The following is an 18,595-nucleotide window of genomic DNA, read 5'->3' on the forward strand; positions in this document are numbered from 1 at the left end:
CAGAAGTCAAGGATGAGTAGACAGTCTTAGGGGCCACTGAAGCAGAAGGGTCTATAACTACTAGAGAACACTCCCCTACAGAACCTGAAATTGAAGACAGTCCTGAGTTACTATATTCTGGTCCTGCTTTGAGCAGGGGGTTGGACTAGATGACCTCCTGAGAGCTCTTCCAACCCTAATCTTCTATGATTCTATTATTCCTCTGCTGTCAGCAAATAGCTATGAATCCCACTTGCGAAGTGTGTGTCTCATTCCCCTCTTGTGATTGGTCCACCATGGATAACAGCCTTCTGCTGCTGCCTTTTACTCCATTACCCCAGGTGATCTGTGCTGTGAATCTAAAGGTCTGTACCCTGCTTATCATCCATGTTGGAAATCAGTATGGTTCCATGTGATGGATTTTTTGCTTTTTCTGGTGTTTTTTTTTTTAATTGGTAAATTACATAAAAATCCCTCAATTTAAAAAAGTGTTAAGATTGCAAAGTCAAGCATTCCAAAGTTAGGAAATGCCAGAATTAAGGTTGCCTATGCAGGAATTTGTATTCCATGCAGTGTTTGGATAGTGTGTGTTAAATAAGGCCTGGAATTGAATATGGAGGATAAAAAAAATTGAGTAACTACCCTTAACTGAATGAGGCAGGGATCGTGGGGCAAAAAAATAGCACATGATCATGCAATTAATAATGCATACTCACAGGGAGGCTGAATTAAGGTTGCACAGGCAACCTATATTCTGGCACTTACTAACTTGAGAGTGCTTGGCTTTGCAATGTTAACGTTATTTTAATGTAATTTTTACGATGAAATATAATATAAATAAAAAGCAATTAGAGAAAGATCTATGCAAACACTTGTGCTGAGATTAATTTATGTAATTGATCCCTCTTCAACTGTTCAGTTGATGGAGAATAGAAAGGGCCACATAACAGGGCAGGAAGTTACCAAGTCGCTTGTACTTTTCTATGTCCTGAGCTTGCATTCAAATTGACCATTGCTTTTGCTGGGACAGTCCTAAGTATTGGAGGGAATTCCATTAGAGACAAACATTCTCACATCAGTTGGTTAAAGAAACAAAAGTGTGAAAGTGAGCTCCAAGATTGTTGTATGGTGTTAGGTTAGAGTGAAAACAGTTCAAGGAAACCCTATAGCATTGTACTGATGTGGCAATTAAGATAAAGGTTTACATTATTATTCCCAAGTGGTTCTAGCCTAGTGTGTACCAGGAAAAAACATAGTGCCTCATAAGTGTTTTACAGTCAACCTGCAATGTTTAATTTTTTACTTCAAATCCACAGTCCTGTATAACATTACATTACGCTCCTAGCTGGTTCTGTAGAACAGTTTGGTTTCTCCAGCATTACTTCAGATTTAGATACATAATATTATTCAAATAAAAAATGCTGTGTGTATTATTGTGTTGTACATACTGTAATACAAGCCATTATTTCCCACATATGTTTGATGTGGACTGAGTTATAACTCTCAGATCTGGAAAAATAAACAACTTTGTTTCTTGCAGGACTTATAATTTCTCTACAGCTTCTTCGTGGGGACATGGAGCAGATTCGAAGGGAGAACCCAATGATCTTTAACAGGGGGGTGTCTATTACCAGAAAACTCGGTTTCCCCGATGTCATAATGCCAGGTAGGTAGATCTCCTCTAACTATAAAACACAGATGCTATTGTTCAGTCTTTCTTAAGCATTGATAAATGGGATGGTTTTTCACTCAAGGATGGACAATAATGTAAGACATTCCCAGATTACAAACGTTCTAGATTACAAATTCCTGATTGCAGTAAAGCATACTGTGACAAAGTTGCTCCTCTACCGTGTTGGGTCCTGCGCTTATTGGTGGATTTTGCTCCGTTCAGAGATTCACGGTAGCTCTCCGTTTGGCCACTTTCATGGCTCGAATCTGCCGTTCTCTCAGATAACCTCATCACTGGCCAGCATGGGGAAAAAAGAGTAAGAACAATCCCCGCAGTTTCTGCTGATCCACCATGTGGGTCGGGGACCAGCTCAGAGACCTTCACCTCTGGTGGAAACTCCTGTGTTGGGTCAGGAGTTGGGAGGTTTGGGGGGAACCCGGGCCCACCCTCTACCCCGGGTTCCAGCCTAGGGCCCTGTGGACTACAGCTGTCTAGAGTGCCTTCTGAAACAGCTGCACGACAACCACAATTCCCTGGGCTACTTCCCCTTGGCCTTCTCCCAACACCTTCTTTGTCCTCACCACAGGACCTTCCTCCTGATGTCTTTTAATGCTTGTACTCCTCAGTCCTCCAGCAGCAGGTCCTCTCACTCCCAACTCCTTACGTGCACACCTCACTAACTGGAGTGACAGCCTTTTTAAACCAGGTATCCTGATTAGCCTTAATTCTAGCAGCTTCCCATTTGGCTACAGGTGTCCTAATTGGCCTCCCTGCCTTAATTAGTTCTAGAAAGTTCCTGAGTTTCTGGAATAGTCCCTGTTATCTTACCCGGAGAAAAGGGACCTGCTTAACCTGGAACTAATGTATCTACCTTCGACCACTCTCTTGTAGCCATCTGGCCTGACCCTGTCACAATACCTATTGCCAATTTGAAGTATTTTTCATTGAAGCAGTACAGAGCCGTACTAGAATTCATTAAATTGACATATGTAACATATATTCAACAGACTGTTTTGCTCTTTTTTTTTATTAGAAATAAGTATAGGGCCGTCTGTTTCAGAACCAGAGAGAGTTATCATACCCTTTCTTTCCTATAATAAAAAGCCTGGGGAAACAGGAGAGTTCCCACATTGTGGAGCTGATTCTCAGGTTTAATATAGCTCTTCTTCCTTGTTTGACAGCACAAAGTGCATGTAAAACCATCTATTTCCCCTCCCCTCCCGCAACCCACACCCAGCATCCCTAATTCTACGCACACTCAACCCCTCCAATAGAAGTCTTGGCCACAGCGCTGCAGCATTCTAGTTATCCCTGGCTGCCAGAATAGCCTCTTGTGTCCATTGTCATTTGGGCACAAATTAGAGCAGCCTTGAGTCTGCTGAGTTGATTTAGGGGCCAAACTAGCATGTGGCCAGTCCTATGATCAATGGGCATGAAGGCTGGCATCATATAGCCTGATTCATGCAGTGTAATGAGGAACTGGCCTAGAAACTCTCTGACATACATAAACTTGATATGCCAGCATTTGAAATGCCACTCCCTCACTTCACATTACGAATCAGAACCAATAAGGATTTTGTAGATTTGGGAAATTTTGTGTGAGCAGTGTTTGGGAGAAATGTTGGATTTCTGTACTGGAAAAACTGTGCTGGCACATTAACATCTTTGGTTCGTTCAGTCTTATCAGGCAGTCTTTATAGAAACCATAGTGAAAAGCTCAGCAGGGATTATGTGGGAAGTATTTTTTTAAAATATAGTGTAAATGATATGATCAGAAGTTTAGAACTGTATATATTTTAACACTTTTGAAAGTACCAGGATTTCTTGCATTAAGATGGGTGAGAGAGGAGGATGAGGACACAGGGATGCTAACCTCCAAATTCTATATTGTGATAATTACATGGGAATTAAAAAAGAAACAATTTCAAATTAAAATTGTGTTTTATTGATCACAAAAATTTTTTCATAAATTTGATTAAAGCTAAAGAAATTCAATTAGTTGACACACATTTAATGTGAATGTCTTTTTAGTGAATTTACCAAAGACATTTTTTGGCCTAAGAGCATGCCAAAGAATTTCATTTATTTAACTATATTCTAAACCTGTGTTCTATAAGCCAGGCCCAATGGCATGATGGTACCACATCACTCTGCAGTCTGCTATTCAAAAGGTTGTATATCAGGATAAAATCACAACTCCCACTCAGTGGACTACTGTAGTTGACATCAGGGCCAGACTTTTGAAATTGCAGTGCTTAAATCCATATTTAGACACCTGGGTAAGTGGCCTGATTCTCCTTCATGAATTACTCCAATGGATCCCCATTCTTGGGTATGTTGAACTGCCCCTTGGTTCCTTCAGACCACTAAAGGTGTAGCAGGTTCAATGAATAGCTCAATGGCCTCAATGCTTCCCTCTTTGGTTTTGCTCTTCCTGGGACACCAGCCCTGCTCTGGGGGCTGTCATAAAGTGGGGGTTGCCCTGCCTCCTCCATGCCTCTCCTCTTTTAGGCAGTTTGTTTGCAAAGGAATCGAAGGGGAGCAGTCCCCATGCAAGGGCTGTCCCCAATCTAAGCCTAAGAGGTTTCTTCTAGTAGTATCAACTCAGTCTACAAATCTTCTAGACTGTAGCTTATGGGGTTTGTCTAGCAGTCAGTCCATCTCAACACAAAAGCTGCCCAAATGAGTAAGATTATTTGTACATTATTGCTGTGACTTTGCTGGTGTTCAGCCACTGGGAGACATCAGGAATATTAAACTAAAAGCAGCTTCTACAGAATGCCTTAATGGTGTTTCCATCATTGAAATATGCAAGGCTGTGACTTTCAGCTCCATATTCAGTTGTAATCCCTTGACTTGGCCTCTAGATCTGGTGCCCAATTCAAGAGAACCTGTCCTGCACTCTCTTTTCAGCTAATGCTCACCAGAGACACCTCATGCTGCTGCCCCAGTAGCGTGGGAATCCATACTGTCAATCCTTGAAGGAGGAAAAACAGCATACCAGAGTAACTGTGGTTCTTTGAGATGATTGTGGATATGGATTCACACTCCCCTTGCCACTTCTTTGGAGTCTCTTATTAAGGATTCCTGAATTAAAAGAAGAATGCAGAGGGGCAGTTGGGGCAATTATTAGTGAGTGGAGAGAGGTCGGGTGCAACCAAAGTCTCATCAGATAGTGATTACTAGAAAGTCCATACTTGTGAACCAGGGATGTGCATCTCCCCAAAGTGTGGGCCTACATGGACAGTCATCCTGAAGGACCACAGTTATCACGGTAAATGATTGTTTCTTTCTTTTTAGAGGTGCTGAACACCAGAACTCTGTTAAATCCAATGGTGGCTGCAGATGTTCTGCATATCTGAAAATTAGGCCTCTTATTTAGATGCTTAAATATGGAATTAGGTGCCTAACTTTAGGCACTCACATTTGAAAAATTTGGCTCAGTTATGTCAGAAATGGCAACAAGCACATTGGACACTCCCTGACAACGAGTACCCTTCTTTGAAGAGTCCATGCAGAGATGAAGAGTAGGTATAAAGGAGCACATGACCACAGTGTAAGTGGGTAGGAAGAAAGAAGCAGTCATATGTGGAGTGATGCATAATGCAAACACTTAATTACCTGGACAACTCTCCATCAGCAAAATCAGTATACTAAAAAAAATAAGGGAATTTCAATGATGCAGGTTAGTTCCCCTTCACCCCTGGAGATGTATGTTTTTACAAGTGAAAATGTGTTTGATCTCATCCATTCCGTAGCAGATATTTATCCATATGATGCAGTTTGACGCAATTGATAGACTTTGTTTAGAAGAGGTCCAGTATTAGAGAACCAGGGATAGTATAAATTAGGATTGAATTAGCAGAACTATGAGAATAAAGATTACATAATCTTTCGTTCCAGTGTTATCACTGTCAAATTCAAAAGTCTTCATTTTCTGACAACTTTATTTGTATTTTCAGTGATTTAGAAAAGACTTTACTGGTTACCAAGTCAAAACCTTTTGGGTGCTTTTGTTAGCTCTTGAGCATGTCCACGTATTTGTTAAATCTCTTTCAGACTGCTTTCCTCCCTGCTTTACTTCAGAGCTATTGCTGTGTTATTAAAGACAAGGTTTCTTCTCTCTGAAACGATTAGCAGTGAGCCCAAAGGTTTCTATCAGAATTATACTTTGCAACTAGATGCATGTTTTCAAGAGGTGACGGTCAAAAGAGGATTAATAACCATGTAGAGGCAGTGTCACCTAATGTTGCTCATGTACACTGATCAGATTGTTAAGCCAAAAACTGTCAAAAGAAAGCAAATAACTTTAATGTATTCAAACCCATTTCAAATGAACTTTAACATTCTTTTCTCTTCCTTTTTTATGAGGAGTCAGCAAGTTCCCTTTGCCCCCAGACATCCAAACATTAAAATTGTAAGGTTACTACTTTTCTCCCAGTTTCCCCTCTTCCTCCCTGGCTTTTTTAATGGCACTGGTGAGGATTCTTCTAATAAACCTCTCTTCCCCCATCGACCAAGAATCTTGACTAATATCCAGCAATCATTAGGGAACAGAATTACTGGAACCAGTCAAGTCATGCATATGTCCTGCATAGCTGTGCAGCGCATTGCTAAAGTCTCTGTGGACAATCATGTCTGTTTCGATGTTAAATTTAGAAGTTCTGAGATTTTCATTGTGTTGTGATCTGAGAAGAACATCCTGATGAATGTAATGCTGTTCTGTGTCCTTGTGAATCAGAAGGGATTCAGTCATACCAGGCTTATGAAGTTTCTTTCTAAATTGCTATTGGATTTAAGAACGTTCATTTAATCCTGACAATAATTTTACCTTTCCCCAGAGATAAATGTAATGAGGCATGTGCTGCTTGCCTTTTGGATTGCAACTTTATTTGTATACAGAATCTGCTATCAGAAATCTATTGCATAGGCATGGTGTTTGTCAGTTTCCCAAAGGACATCCCTTCCCTTCCCCATGTGCTGATACCTATGCTGTCTTTTACTTTGATCCTCTGATGAAAAGTGCATGCTTCATCTTTTACTTGTGAGTGATGTTTCTTTCTCTTTTCTCTCTCTCTCCTTTCTAATTGCCCTGGTTCCTCTCTTTACTTTTCCTTCATTTTCTCCTCTTTCTTTCTGATGCAGAGCTGAAGATAGTTGGGTGTAAGTTTCTGCTTTTCTATGTAATGTTTGCTTATTGCTTGATTTTTCCCCATCTTTACCTCATGTTTTTTTCATGGAATGTTGGGGATTGGTAAAAGTAACAAACCATAATAGCATTGCTGGGAAGCTTTGGTAACAGATGGGCATTTTCAGTGTATTATCAGTATTTCTTCACACTAATGTATTCCAGACAGAGTCGCTAAGTATAACAGGATGAATCAGAATCACTGCTGAGAAAGCTTTGGGCATCAGTGCTTTGAATGTTCGCTAAGTCATGGCAAGAGAAACATTAATAACAGGATATGACAGGGCTTGTCAGCTGCTCAGAGCACAATTATGCGAAGAGGGTTAACAAGAATAAAAAAAAGGCATATGTTAAACAACAATTAAAAAGGCATAAATATGTGTTACAAAGAGAATGAAGACCAATCATTTTCATTAGTCAGAAAAAAGAAAATAAGCAAGGGTTAAGATGGAGCAAGGAAAATTTTAGGTAAAATATTAGAAGAATCTGTTTGTAAAAACAGAGAGAAAAAATGGAACAGTCTGTTAAGGAAGTTTCTGGATCATTGATATTCAAGGACAGAAAAGACACCTATCTAACCAGGACAGGAAGGATAGTGAAACCAGTCATTTATTTACACAAGGGCATATGCTGAATCATCCACTAGTGTGCCTTACCCACCCTGAAGATTGCATGATTCTATCAATATGAAAAAAAAATCTTGTTGAAGGAAAGGAAAGAGAGTGGTCAACTTTCTCCAAATTAGTCTGGGAGCAAAACCATGACACTAAATACAAATATTTGTGTAGGTATATCCTGCTGGCTCTATAAATCTATTTATAGAAGACATTGTATTAATTCCTTTGGATCCAAAGGTCCAAAAATCTATTATCAGAAAGCAGATTAATGTGACATTCTGTCTTTCCCTTGTTCCCCTCAGAAGCAGAGCGAAATACAGCCTGACCATTTTCTTCACCAAAAGCCAGAGTGATCATCAAGGGTTAAAATGCATGTACTAATCCCAATAATGATACCTTAATAGAAAGAATAAATAATAATAGATGTTGTGTGTCCCCTTTCTACTTCCCCATTGTTCCTATTAACATTAATATAGTCTCATGCACATTTTTAGGAAAGAATAGGACCTGATACTCATTTATGTTATGACAAGTTTATTTACGCCAGCTTTAAGGATTCTTTCACTGCCAAAAGAATGAAAAGTGTCCTTAGTGTAAATGCAAATCAGGCCCGGTAGACCCTTAACAGGTTTTCAGTGGTGATTGGAAGAACAAGAGAGTAGTTATAAATCAGATATAGCATGATACCGTATAAGAGAAACTTTTGCTTAAGGGTTCTATACATCATACTGATTATGGTTAATTGTGATTTGTTACAAGAAAAATCTAGTGAGGCTCAAAAGATACAGAATTTATGATCATACTGCTAACCGCGGCCCTGATTCTGTCATCCTTACGTGTTTGGAACATTACCATACTAAGTAGCTCTATTTATTTCCATTGGACTATTCATGGATGAAGGTACTACCCACTGTAAGGGTGGCAAAATCAGGCTGCCTAAGATCAAAACTGAGTTATGCTGATTTATACCAGCTGAGGATCTGAACCCTAATTTTTACATGTGTTGTGTGGTCTGGGTTGATTGTTTCTTGGATTTTTTTGTTTGGTTTTTGTTTTTGTTTCAGAACCAGGGAACTGAAAAACAAATATATTTTGATTGCCCATTCTACCCCACTGTCTCTCCATGAGTACCAGGCATTCTTTTATAGAGTATAGGGGTCCAATCCTATAAAATACTATCACCTCCTATTGCTGAGCCCCAGTGACTTAAGATGCATAGAGGGGGCTCAGTAACTCACAGGATTGGGCCCTACATAAATAGGGCCATTTCGACAGTTGGATATAAACAGACGCACATGTTAAGTTTTTAATATACAGATAGTCCTTAATCGCCTGGCTTTGCAGGCCATGAGAGACTGGACTTTTACTTAATAAATCCTGTAAAGACTCCCTGGGTAAATACTCCTTTTTACTGAAATATTCCTCAATTATTCAGAAAGCTGGGTACAAATACCAACTGAACTGAGCTGCCTTTTTTCCCAAAAGGACATTGATGTATTAAGTCCATTTCAGAAGGCTGCAAAGCTGGAGAAAGCTGGCCACTCTGTAAACAGATGTTGAGAGTCAAGACTTCAAGGTTTTATTTACCGTTCTGTCTCTAGCTTATTCTGTGACCTTGAACAAGTCATGTAACCTCTTTACCTCATTTTTCCCGTATATAAAATAGGGATAATAATCATTCCTTTCCTCAAAAGGTCGTTGTAAGTGTAGTTAAAAATTTTTGAGATCCTCTAATGAAAAGTGCTACATAAATGCATAAAAGCTTATGCTCAAATAAATTTGTTAGTCTCTAAGGTGCCACAAGTACTCCTTTTCTTTTTATAAATGCAGACTGTTACTATAAGGTATAATTACTTTGTGGCCAGAACATCATGGTAAACCCTTTCAACAGAGAACATGAAAATCCCTTCAGCAAAAATCTCCTTACTATAATAGATGCCAGCTACTAAGTTGTCACTAAACTAGAGTAGTTCATATTTTTAAGATATTTTCAGCTTAAAGCCATTAATACACAGGATGAGCATTCGCGATTTTCAAACGTTCTGCAGTACACTTTTCCGTTTTTGGTACATATACAAATACAAAACCAATATATAGTTATAGCAGCTTTTCATGGCATTTTTAGGTTAGAATATAGAGCATTTCATTTTCATATAAGTGAAGTTGCCAAAGCTTGCTAAGTTTATAGCTTGATCAGGATTTATTTTCTGAACCTGAGGCTTCATAAACAGAGAGGGGGGAAAAAACTCCAGTGGAGGAAGGAAGGACCCATTTGGGTATATTTTTCTGATAAAATACAGAAGAATATAATTTGGTTTTATGTAACATTTTTCACACTCAAAAGCATTTTCAAGGCATTTCACTGAGAAATAAATTGCAGTAACTGGCTAGGTGAATTCTACAAACTTTATATGCTCAGTAACAGCTAATACCTAGCTTTGGAAATTAGACCCACTTTTGTTGAGAGAAGTAATACAAGCAGAGACATTCGTGCTATGCTATTGAAAATTTCTATTACATATTTCATTTCAACCTAGACAGCCACCCAAAATGAATCTTATAGCAGTATTATTCCTGCCTTAAAGGTATGAGGCTACAACTAATCCCATTTTCTAATCTGCAATATTCTTCTTACAAAGATATGACATCCTAAACAATCCAGGCTTCCAAGCCACACTGTTCTTCTCCCAAAACCATGAATAGAGAAATATCAGTTATTGCTGCTTCAGGGAGCCATTGCAATTTACACATTTGCCACACAGAGGAAATAGATTAGCTGGTATGTGAGAAAAGTCCTTCTTTGTTTGTTTATTTTTGTTTTATAAATGATGTGAAAGATCTGATTTAAAGAGCAGGAATTCTGTTAGCCAGGCCTTTTGATTTGAAATGTCATTGCCATTCTGTATTAAAGCTGACTTAGATCATTTTCTAAAGTCATTGACAAGACCTTTTTAGTCACAAGCAAGCTGCATAGGGTGACCAGACAGCAAATGTGAAAAGTCGGGACGGGGGTGGGGGGTAACAGGAGCCTATATAAGAAAAAGACCCAAAAATCAGGACTGTCCTTATAAAATCGGGACATCTGGTCACCCTAAAGCTGCACTCTCGTTGCCGTTTAAACATTTGTTGCGGAATAGCACCTCTTGCTTTCTAAGTGTAATTAATGAACGTGGATAATTTCAGTTAATGAACTGATGTGGGACTGAAGACTTGCTGTGGTTTCTGTGCAACCCTTAGGCCTTGTCTACACTACAGAGTTTTGTCGATGCAAGTTAAGCTGACAATCAAAAACGGTATAATTACACCACTTGTGCGTGTTCTCACTATGCTCCTTCTGTCAGCAGAGTGCATCTATACTTGGTGCTCTAGCATCAACAGTGAGAGCAGTGAACTATGGGTAGCCATCCCACTGTGCTACTTGCCACCTTCTGCAGCTAGGAGTTGTGGGAAAGCAGAGTGGATCACAGTGCATCATGCGTGCAGGCTCAACGTCCCCTGATGCAGGTCTTTCTGTCCCAGCATTCTATGGGCTTCCGACTGCATTTCCCAGCATTTTTCAATGGGCCCTGTTTACTGTGCACCCGCCATCTCTGTCTGAAAGGCTGGATCCTGCACTGCTCTCTACTGTTGTGGTCACTGTTATGAACATGTCGTGGATGGTCATGCAGTATATCATGAGCTCCAAATCTGAACAGGAATCAGAGTTGCCTGACCTGCTGTGTGCCATGGAAAGAAACAACGCCAGATTACTTTTGACATTCACAGAGCAACTGAACATGGTGGACAGTTGCTTTTGGGCTCGGGAAACAAGCACTGAATGGTGGGATTGCATCATTATGCAGGTCTGGGATGATGAGCAGTGGCTACAGAACTTTTGGATGTGGAAAACCACCTTCCAGGAACTGTGTGCGGAGCTCGCCCCAGTACTGCGGCACAAGGACTCCAAAATGAGAGCTGCCCTCTCAGCGGAGAAATGCCTGACGATCGCTGTGTAGAAGCTGGTTAAGCTACCAGTCAGTCGCAAATCAGTTTGGAGTCAGGAAGTTGACCATTGGGGCTGTGTTAATGCAATTATGCAGAGCTATTAATTGCATCATGTTATAAAGGACTGTGACTCTTGGCAATATGTGTGAAAGAGTGGATGGCTTTGTGGTAATGGGATTCCCTAACTGCGGAAGGGCAATAGATGGCATGCATATTCCAATTTTGGCCCCAGACCATCTTGTGATGGAGTACATCAGTAGAAAGAGGTACTTCTCTATAGTATTGCAGGCACTTGTGGATCATGCGGACGTTTCACTGACATCAACGTGGGGTGGTCTCGGAAGGTGCATGATGCATGCGTCTTCAGGAGCACTGGCCTGTACAGAAAGCTCCAAGCAGGGACTTCCTTTCCAGACCAGAGATTCCAGTGGGGGATGTTGAAATGCCTGTAGTGATCCTGGGAGACCCAGCCTACTCCTTATTCCCACGGCTCATGAAGCCTTACATGAGAAATCTGGACAACAGCAAGGAGTGCTTCAAGAATAGGCTGAGCAGGTGCAGAACGACTGTGGAATGTGCCTTTGGCTGATTAAAGCACGCTGGCAGTGCCTTTATGGCAGGTTAGGCCTAAATGAGGAAAACATTCCCATAATCATAGCAGCCTGCTGCATGCTCCATAATATTTGTGAGGCTAAGAATAAAAAGTTTTCCCCTGGAGTGGAGTGCGGAGATGGATTGCCTGCCTGCTGAATTTGAGCAGCCAGATACCAGGGTTATTAGAGGGGCAAAACGGGGCTATTCAAATCAGGGAGGCTTTGAGGCAAGATTTTGATAATGAGCACCAGTAAAGTGTCTTTCTATACAGCACTCTGCCATGCTTTGTTAACGTGCTGCCTTAGATGAAAATTGTGATGATTCGTGAGCAGGATATGAGGTCAGCAAATGATCAGGCCACTGTGTATGTCTACCAGCAGCAACCACCATGAGTAAGAGACAAATAAAGATTGGTTATCTTTCAGAGAGTTTGTTTTTATTAAATACCAATTAACAACACACACAAAAGGATTGGTGGGAAGGGAGATAAGAGTGCAGGGCAGCGTTGGCTCTCATAGCTGTGTGTAAGTCCAGCCATCATTTTGGAAGCTGTCTGAAGGGGTGGAATGAATGGGATACCGAGATGTTCCAGGAAGTATCAAGGAATGTGTGGGAGGAGTTTGGGGAGGACATGAAAGCAGTTCTGTATCTGTTTCAGGGCAGCGGGGAGAGCATGCATGTGTTCTGTCTGGAGCGTGATTGGGGACTTCAGTACCTCTGTTTGCTCCTCCATCACTTTTATCATCTGCTCCTGGCCCATTACAAATGTGCTCCTTGGTCTCCTTTCTGTCCTGCCTTTCTATTTTAAATTTTTCCTTCAGGGTCTCTCTCCACTCCCTGCATTCTCTTTTTTCGGCCTCTGAGGATTGGGGCACCTCTTGGAACATGTTCTCCTTACTCCACCTTGGTCGCTTCCCTATCTGGCGGTGGCCCTTCGCTGGTGTGTAGGGGGTTCCCCTGAAGGCCACATCTGCAGGAGCACAGGAAAAAATACAAGGAAGCATGATGGTTAGTTCACACACAGCATTGAATCTTTACAGTAAAATACATCTCTTTTAACATACGAATCACTTTCACACTGTCCCTTGACAAGCACACATCTTGGCGAACACCCTAAGCATGGTGAGTTTGGCCCAGGTCGGGGTTGGGTGTTCAGGATCGGGCAGAGGGTCTAGGTGGGTTTTTTTTAAGGGGATCGATGCAGGTGACTAGGGACAATATTGTAAATTCTGCCACCATTTTCCTCAGGTGGGTTATCAAAGCCAATATTTCACTCCTGAGGGTAAGCAAGGGTGCATCTCTTGCACGCATGCAGCTTCAGACTGGGTCCCTATGCTGCTCGCCTGTGTGCTGCTTTGGTTCCTGCACAAGTGATTGCCTATTGGCGTGGGAAAGTTTCCTACAATGGGGGAAGGAACAAAGCAGCTCTGCCAGGGAACCTTCAGCAGAGGATTGGCGAGTACCTACACAAAAGTTTCCTAGAGATCTCTATGGAGGATTCCCGTGAAATCTCGGTGTACATTAACACACTGTTCCACCACTCTGCTTAGCTGCATAGACGAATGTTTAGCACACTCAAACACAGCTAGTCTTGTACATTTCTATCCCTTTACTCACTTCTAGAATATACAGAGCAAAGGACAGCTCTACCTCATATAATCAAGCAGCGTCTACTCAAGAAGATCACTTACCAGAGCTCTCCTCTCCTGTATCAAGCACACCAGAGACAGACTGCTGGGACTGGCTAGACCCCTCCAGAATGGAAAAGAGGTCCTGACTCGCTGTGCCACCAGATGACCCTGCCGTGTGCTGCACGTCATCTTCCATCTTGACCTCCTGATCCACGACTGTCTCCTTGCCGTTGAGTTCACTGTCCATTGCCTCCAGCCCCACCGAAGTATCCACGGGGCTCTTGGTGGTGGTGGTGGTAGAGTTGCCGCCAAGGATGGCATCCAGCTCCTTATAGAAGTGGCGCGTCTTTGGCGCAGCACCAGAGCGATGGTTTGTCTCCCTTGCCTTCTGGTATGCCTGCCTCTTCCAGAGCATTTAAAGGGGGAGGAGTGGATGCCTGTGTACCTGGGTGCAGGGCAGCAGAGTTTGAATTGCTGACAAGAGCGGTCAGGATGGGCATTGTGGGATATCTTCTGAAGGCCATTTACAGCGACATAACCAAGTGCAGTGTCTACACTGACACTTTGTCAATGTAACTTAGCCACAAAAATCTCTACGCCTCTCGTGAAGGTGGTTTTATTTTATCGGCAAAGCAGGAGAATTTTGTTGGCAGACAGAGCATTGCAGTGTGTACACCTCCACTGTTTTGTCAATGAAACCTAACTTTTGTCAACAAAACTGTGTAGTGTAGGCAAGGAGGTCTCTGGGCTTAGAAACCTCCTGCTGACAGCTACCATCTCAGAGAAATGTGACCGCAACTCATGGGGGCCAGTGGCAGAGGTGGTAAACCAATGTAATATTTAAGTAAATATTTTCAAGACAGTAAAATTATTTTCATCGTTAAAGTGAAGAACTTAATTCAGTAGTTCAATCTTCTGACTTTGGAATAACTAGACTCTCTGCAATCATAGGTTCAATATCTAATCAAGTTAACTCACCCCTTCTGTCAGGGTTCCTTCCCCACTCCGAACTCTAGGGTACAGATGTGGGGACCCGCATGAAAGACCCCCTAAGCTTATTTCTACCAGCTTAGGTTAAAAACTTCCCCAAGGTACAAATCTCTATTTGTCCTTGGACTGAGGTATGCTGCCACCACCAAGTGATCTTAGAGAAAGAATCAGGGAAAGGACCACTTGGAGTTCCTATTCCCACAAAATATCCCCCCAAGCCTACACCCCCTTTCCTGGGGAGGCTTGAAAAATAAACAGGGTGAGCACAAACCAGACCCTTGGGTTTGTAGGACACTAAAAACCCAATCAGATTCGTAAAAAACAGAACTTTATTATAAAGGGGAAAGAAAGTAAAAGAAGCACCTCTGTAAAATCAGGATGGAAGGTAATTTTACAGGACAATCAGATTAAAAACACAGAGGATTTCCCTCTAGGCAAAACTTAAAAGTTACAAAAATCCAAAAATAAACCTCCCTCTAGCACAGGGAAAATTCACAAGCTAAAACAAAAGATAAACTAACGCATTTCCTTGCTTTACTTACAATTTTTGTAATCTAGATACTTAGTTCAAGTAGGGCTTTGGGAGATGTATTTTCCCTGTCCTGATTCCTCACTGACCCGGAGAGAACCAACAAAGATAACAAGCAAAAACCTTCCCCCACAGATTTGAAAGTGTCTTCTCCCCTTATTGGTCTTTTTGGTCACGTGCCAACCAGGTTACCTGAGCTTCTTAACCCTTTAAAGGTAAGGAGGGATTTTATGATACCCTTAGCTGTATGTTTATGACGCCTTCTCTGAGCCAAAGTACATACATTTGCTCTTGTACCCTTTGCTGTGGGAAATACCTTATTTTTTAAAAGGTCCTGTTTGCTCTGCATTAACATTACAGACCCCAAGCTGTTTTTTGTGAATGCAGTTGCATCAGTGTGCTTGACTAAAATGACTTCTCCCCTCATTTTTCATTGTGATGTCAATCACGGTATCTAAGCTGTATGCATCTTATGGGTTTCCTTTATATATACCTATGTAAAGCATCTTGGAATGTAAGATGCTATGTCAATATCAAATATTGTTATTAAACCAGGCTAGGGACTGATTTGCAATCTGTCACTAGAACTCTGATTTCCAGAGTCAGTCTTCAGCAAGATGGGGTCACCAGCAAGAGGCTCCAAAATACCCAATTATAATTAGTAAAATGTATTTCCAGAAAGTTAGTTTATAGATGTAAATTAATTCCTTTCACCATATGAAGTGTTCTGAGGAAAATGTGTGCAGTTTTCACTAAGGACTGACCAGGAGAAATTTCAAAGCAAATAACCAACTCTGACCTACATTTCTCTTTCATGTCAACAGACTGTTACATTTCTTTAATAGTCCCATAGCAAGTGCATAAATGGCTCAGCCTGCATTTTGAGCAATGAGACTGATTAAAATGCATTATCACTTTCCCATCATTGTGGTTTGCTAGGTGTTAAGTTTGACCACTAAACATTAGTAAGAAATGCTAGGTAAAATGCTTGAGGGTCTTCAGAAACCTCTGGTGTCAGTTTCCATATGACAATTCCCACCTCCCTCCCCCATTAATTAGCCTTGGCATTTTCAGATCTCTAATTGTGAGATGCTTCAGACTGCAAACTTCATGGGGCTACACAGTGGGAGTGGGGATAATGCAGCAAGGAGGAGGCCCTGTATAGATTCCCGTTCATAAACAACTCCCAACAGAAGTCTCAGCAAAATAATATAGCTCTGTATCTAATATTAAGTGCTAAAGAGTTATACTTGTCACGAGCAAAAAGTGAGATAAAGACAAGGCTGAAAGCTTGTAGTGTTGATCCATACAGTGGATTTAGGAAAGGGGTTAAGGAACATTTCCGTTTAGGTGTAGACTGTGACAGATACAGAAGGATTTCCCTCACTGCCTCTTTCTTTGTGCTTCTGGTTAATGAACAGATTTAAATGCATCAGCTTCTCCAAGTACTGAAGTGGAAAAAACCATGCTTCCAAACAGGCTCTGCATTGCTGGATAGCCATTCCATTACTTCATTATTTAGTTTCTTTGGGCTGCTTAACACAATATTTGCCTGAAAGGGTTTGATTTTTTTGTTTTTTAACCTTACACATTTTTCACACCGTGTTAGCATGAGCTATCCTTCAGTATGCTATATGGAAAACCAACACAGATGAAAAAGTATATCTTTAGAAGCCAGTGACAGTTAAAAATAAATAAATGAAAAACCTAAAGAAAAATGGGTGCTCTCTTGTCTCCTTTTGTTACAGAACATAAACACTTTAGAGTTGACTACATTAGATTTGAAAGCTGATTTTCCCACACCAGCAGTAAATACTAGAAAAGTGGACTAGAAACTGTCAAATTCAAAGCAACAAAGGGTTGACAGATTGTTACCCCCAATACCCTAGCATCTGTATTTCTGGATATAATAATCTGCTCTGAAAGCACTTGAAAACAAGGTGATGAAAAATTGGCAGGCATTTCTAGTGCTCTCTCCCTAGCACTCCTGCGTGGAGTCTGCAAGCTAGCCAGGAATCCAGCAGAAAGAAATGTATTAATTCTCACCCACTCCACCTCAGCAGAGGTTTGAATTACAAACAGATCTTCAAAACAAAGAACAGCTTTTGCTTTTGTTACAGTAATAATAAACATTAGTTTTGTTGTGAAAAGAATTACTTGAACTTAATTGCTACAAAATATCACAATTTTTAAAGCATACTAAAGACAGTTAATTAGGTGTTATTGACCATTGGTTAAACTTACCTGGATCATTCCAAATCAGATGACGCAGCAAAAGAATGTGAGGTTATTTTCCCATTCCCTTCACTCCCCCCGTAATAATGCAGTTATTGATTCCAAATTCAGATTTAATACAAACGTTACTAACAACCCTCTGATTTAATTCATTGTTGGTCAAATATTCCTTTTTTTTTTTTTTTATTAACTTGCTGCTTGGAATGAGTTGAGCTCCAGCCAAAACCTTGAAGAACAAAGTCAGTCAGTTGCCTCCATAAAGGCACCATATCTTTGATGTGGTGTTTAAACATGTGACTTCTATCTCTCGTTTCAGGTGATATACGTAATGACTTGTACCTGACACTAGAGAAGGGGGATTTTGAGAGAGGCGGGAAGAGTGTGCAGAAGAACATCGAAGTGACCATGTATGTTCTTTATGCAGATGGAGAGATCCTGAAGGTAAGCAAATTAGTTTGTTTCCGTGCTGAGTTACATCAATATCAACCTACTTGTTCCATGCACATCTTCTCTTGCCTTCTCTAATACCCTGGAAAGTTTTGAATAAAATTATTTCCTTCAACGTTTTGGGCCTTTGGGGTTCTTTATTTACTACTATACTATGATAAAGAGATTTAACTACCAGGCTTGAATTAATTTAGGGCAATTCTGCTAGTGGGGAAATAATGGTAAACCTCTGAATTTGGGCACTTGGACAAAACATTAATAAACAGTAAGTGAAAAGCTAATTTAGTTAAACTTTTCACTCAGAGTGGATCAAAATTCAAGAATTCCATGCCAGTGATGGGAGGGGAGAAGGGTGCGGCTGACTAAATTTAAGTGAATGGCATTGTGCTCTGGTGTGTGGGATCACAGCACTGCTCAGGTTTGGCTCAGCTGCCACTCTGTTAATGATGAGGGGTGGCTGGGCCAAATGTGAATGGCACTGTAACTCTGTGCACCAAGTCGCAATGCCCAGAATGGGGAACCAGCCCCAGCCCCGGGGAAGGAGCCACTGCTGCAGCGTGTGTGGGGCAGGCTCACAATTTTTAGTATCTAGCAAAAGTTATGAGGTTAAGCTCCCAGCTTGTCCTTGAAAGTGTTGTGCAAGTTTCCTTTGAGGATGAGGACTGAATATGTCACTCTATACCTGACTGAATAGAGACACTAGATGTATGGCTTATTAAAATAATCTGT

At 41.0% G+C, this 18,595-nt stretch overlaps 1 protein-coding gene across 13 annotated transcripts in view; it reads left to right on the forward strand.

The window, feature by feature from the left end:
- The window catches only part of DOCK3 (dedicator of cytokinesis 3), a 585,647-nt gene that overhangs the window by 430,290 nt on the left and 136,762 nt on the right, over positions 1 to 18,595 (forward strand). For 12 of the 13 annotated variants that reach the window (XM_073352483.2, XM_073352491.2, XM_073352484.2 and 9 more), the window contains 2 exons: positions 1,520 to 1,645; positions 17,736 to 17,860. In XM_073352483.2, coding sequence (XP_073208584.1) covers positions 1,520 to 1,645; positions 17,736 to 17,860 — 251 coding nt within the window. Of the gene's footprint in view, positions 1 to 1,519; positions 1,646 to 13,793; positions 14,057 to 17,735; positions 17,861 to 18,595 lie in introns of those variants that run through there. The other variant, XM_073352496.2, reaches the window with a different exon arrangement.

Source organism: Lepidochelys kempii, chromosome 7 (genome assembly GCF_965140285.1).
Source record: "Lepidochelys kempii isolate rLepKem1 chromosome 7, rLepKem1.hap1, whole genome shotgun sequence".
In the NCBI taxonomy this organism is placed as follows: domain Eukaryota; kingdom Metazoa; phylum Chordata; order Testudines; family Cheloniidae; genus Lepidochelys; species Lepidochelys kempii.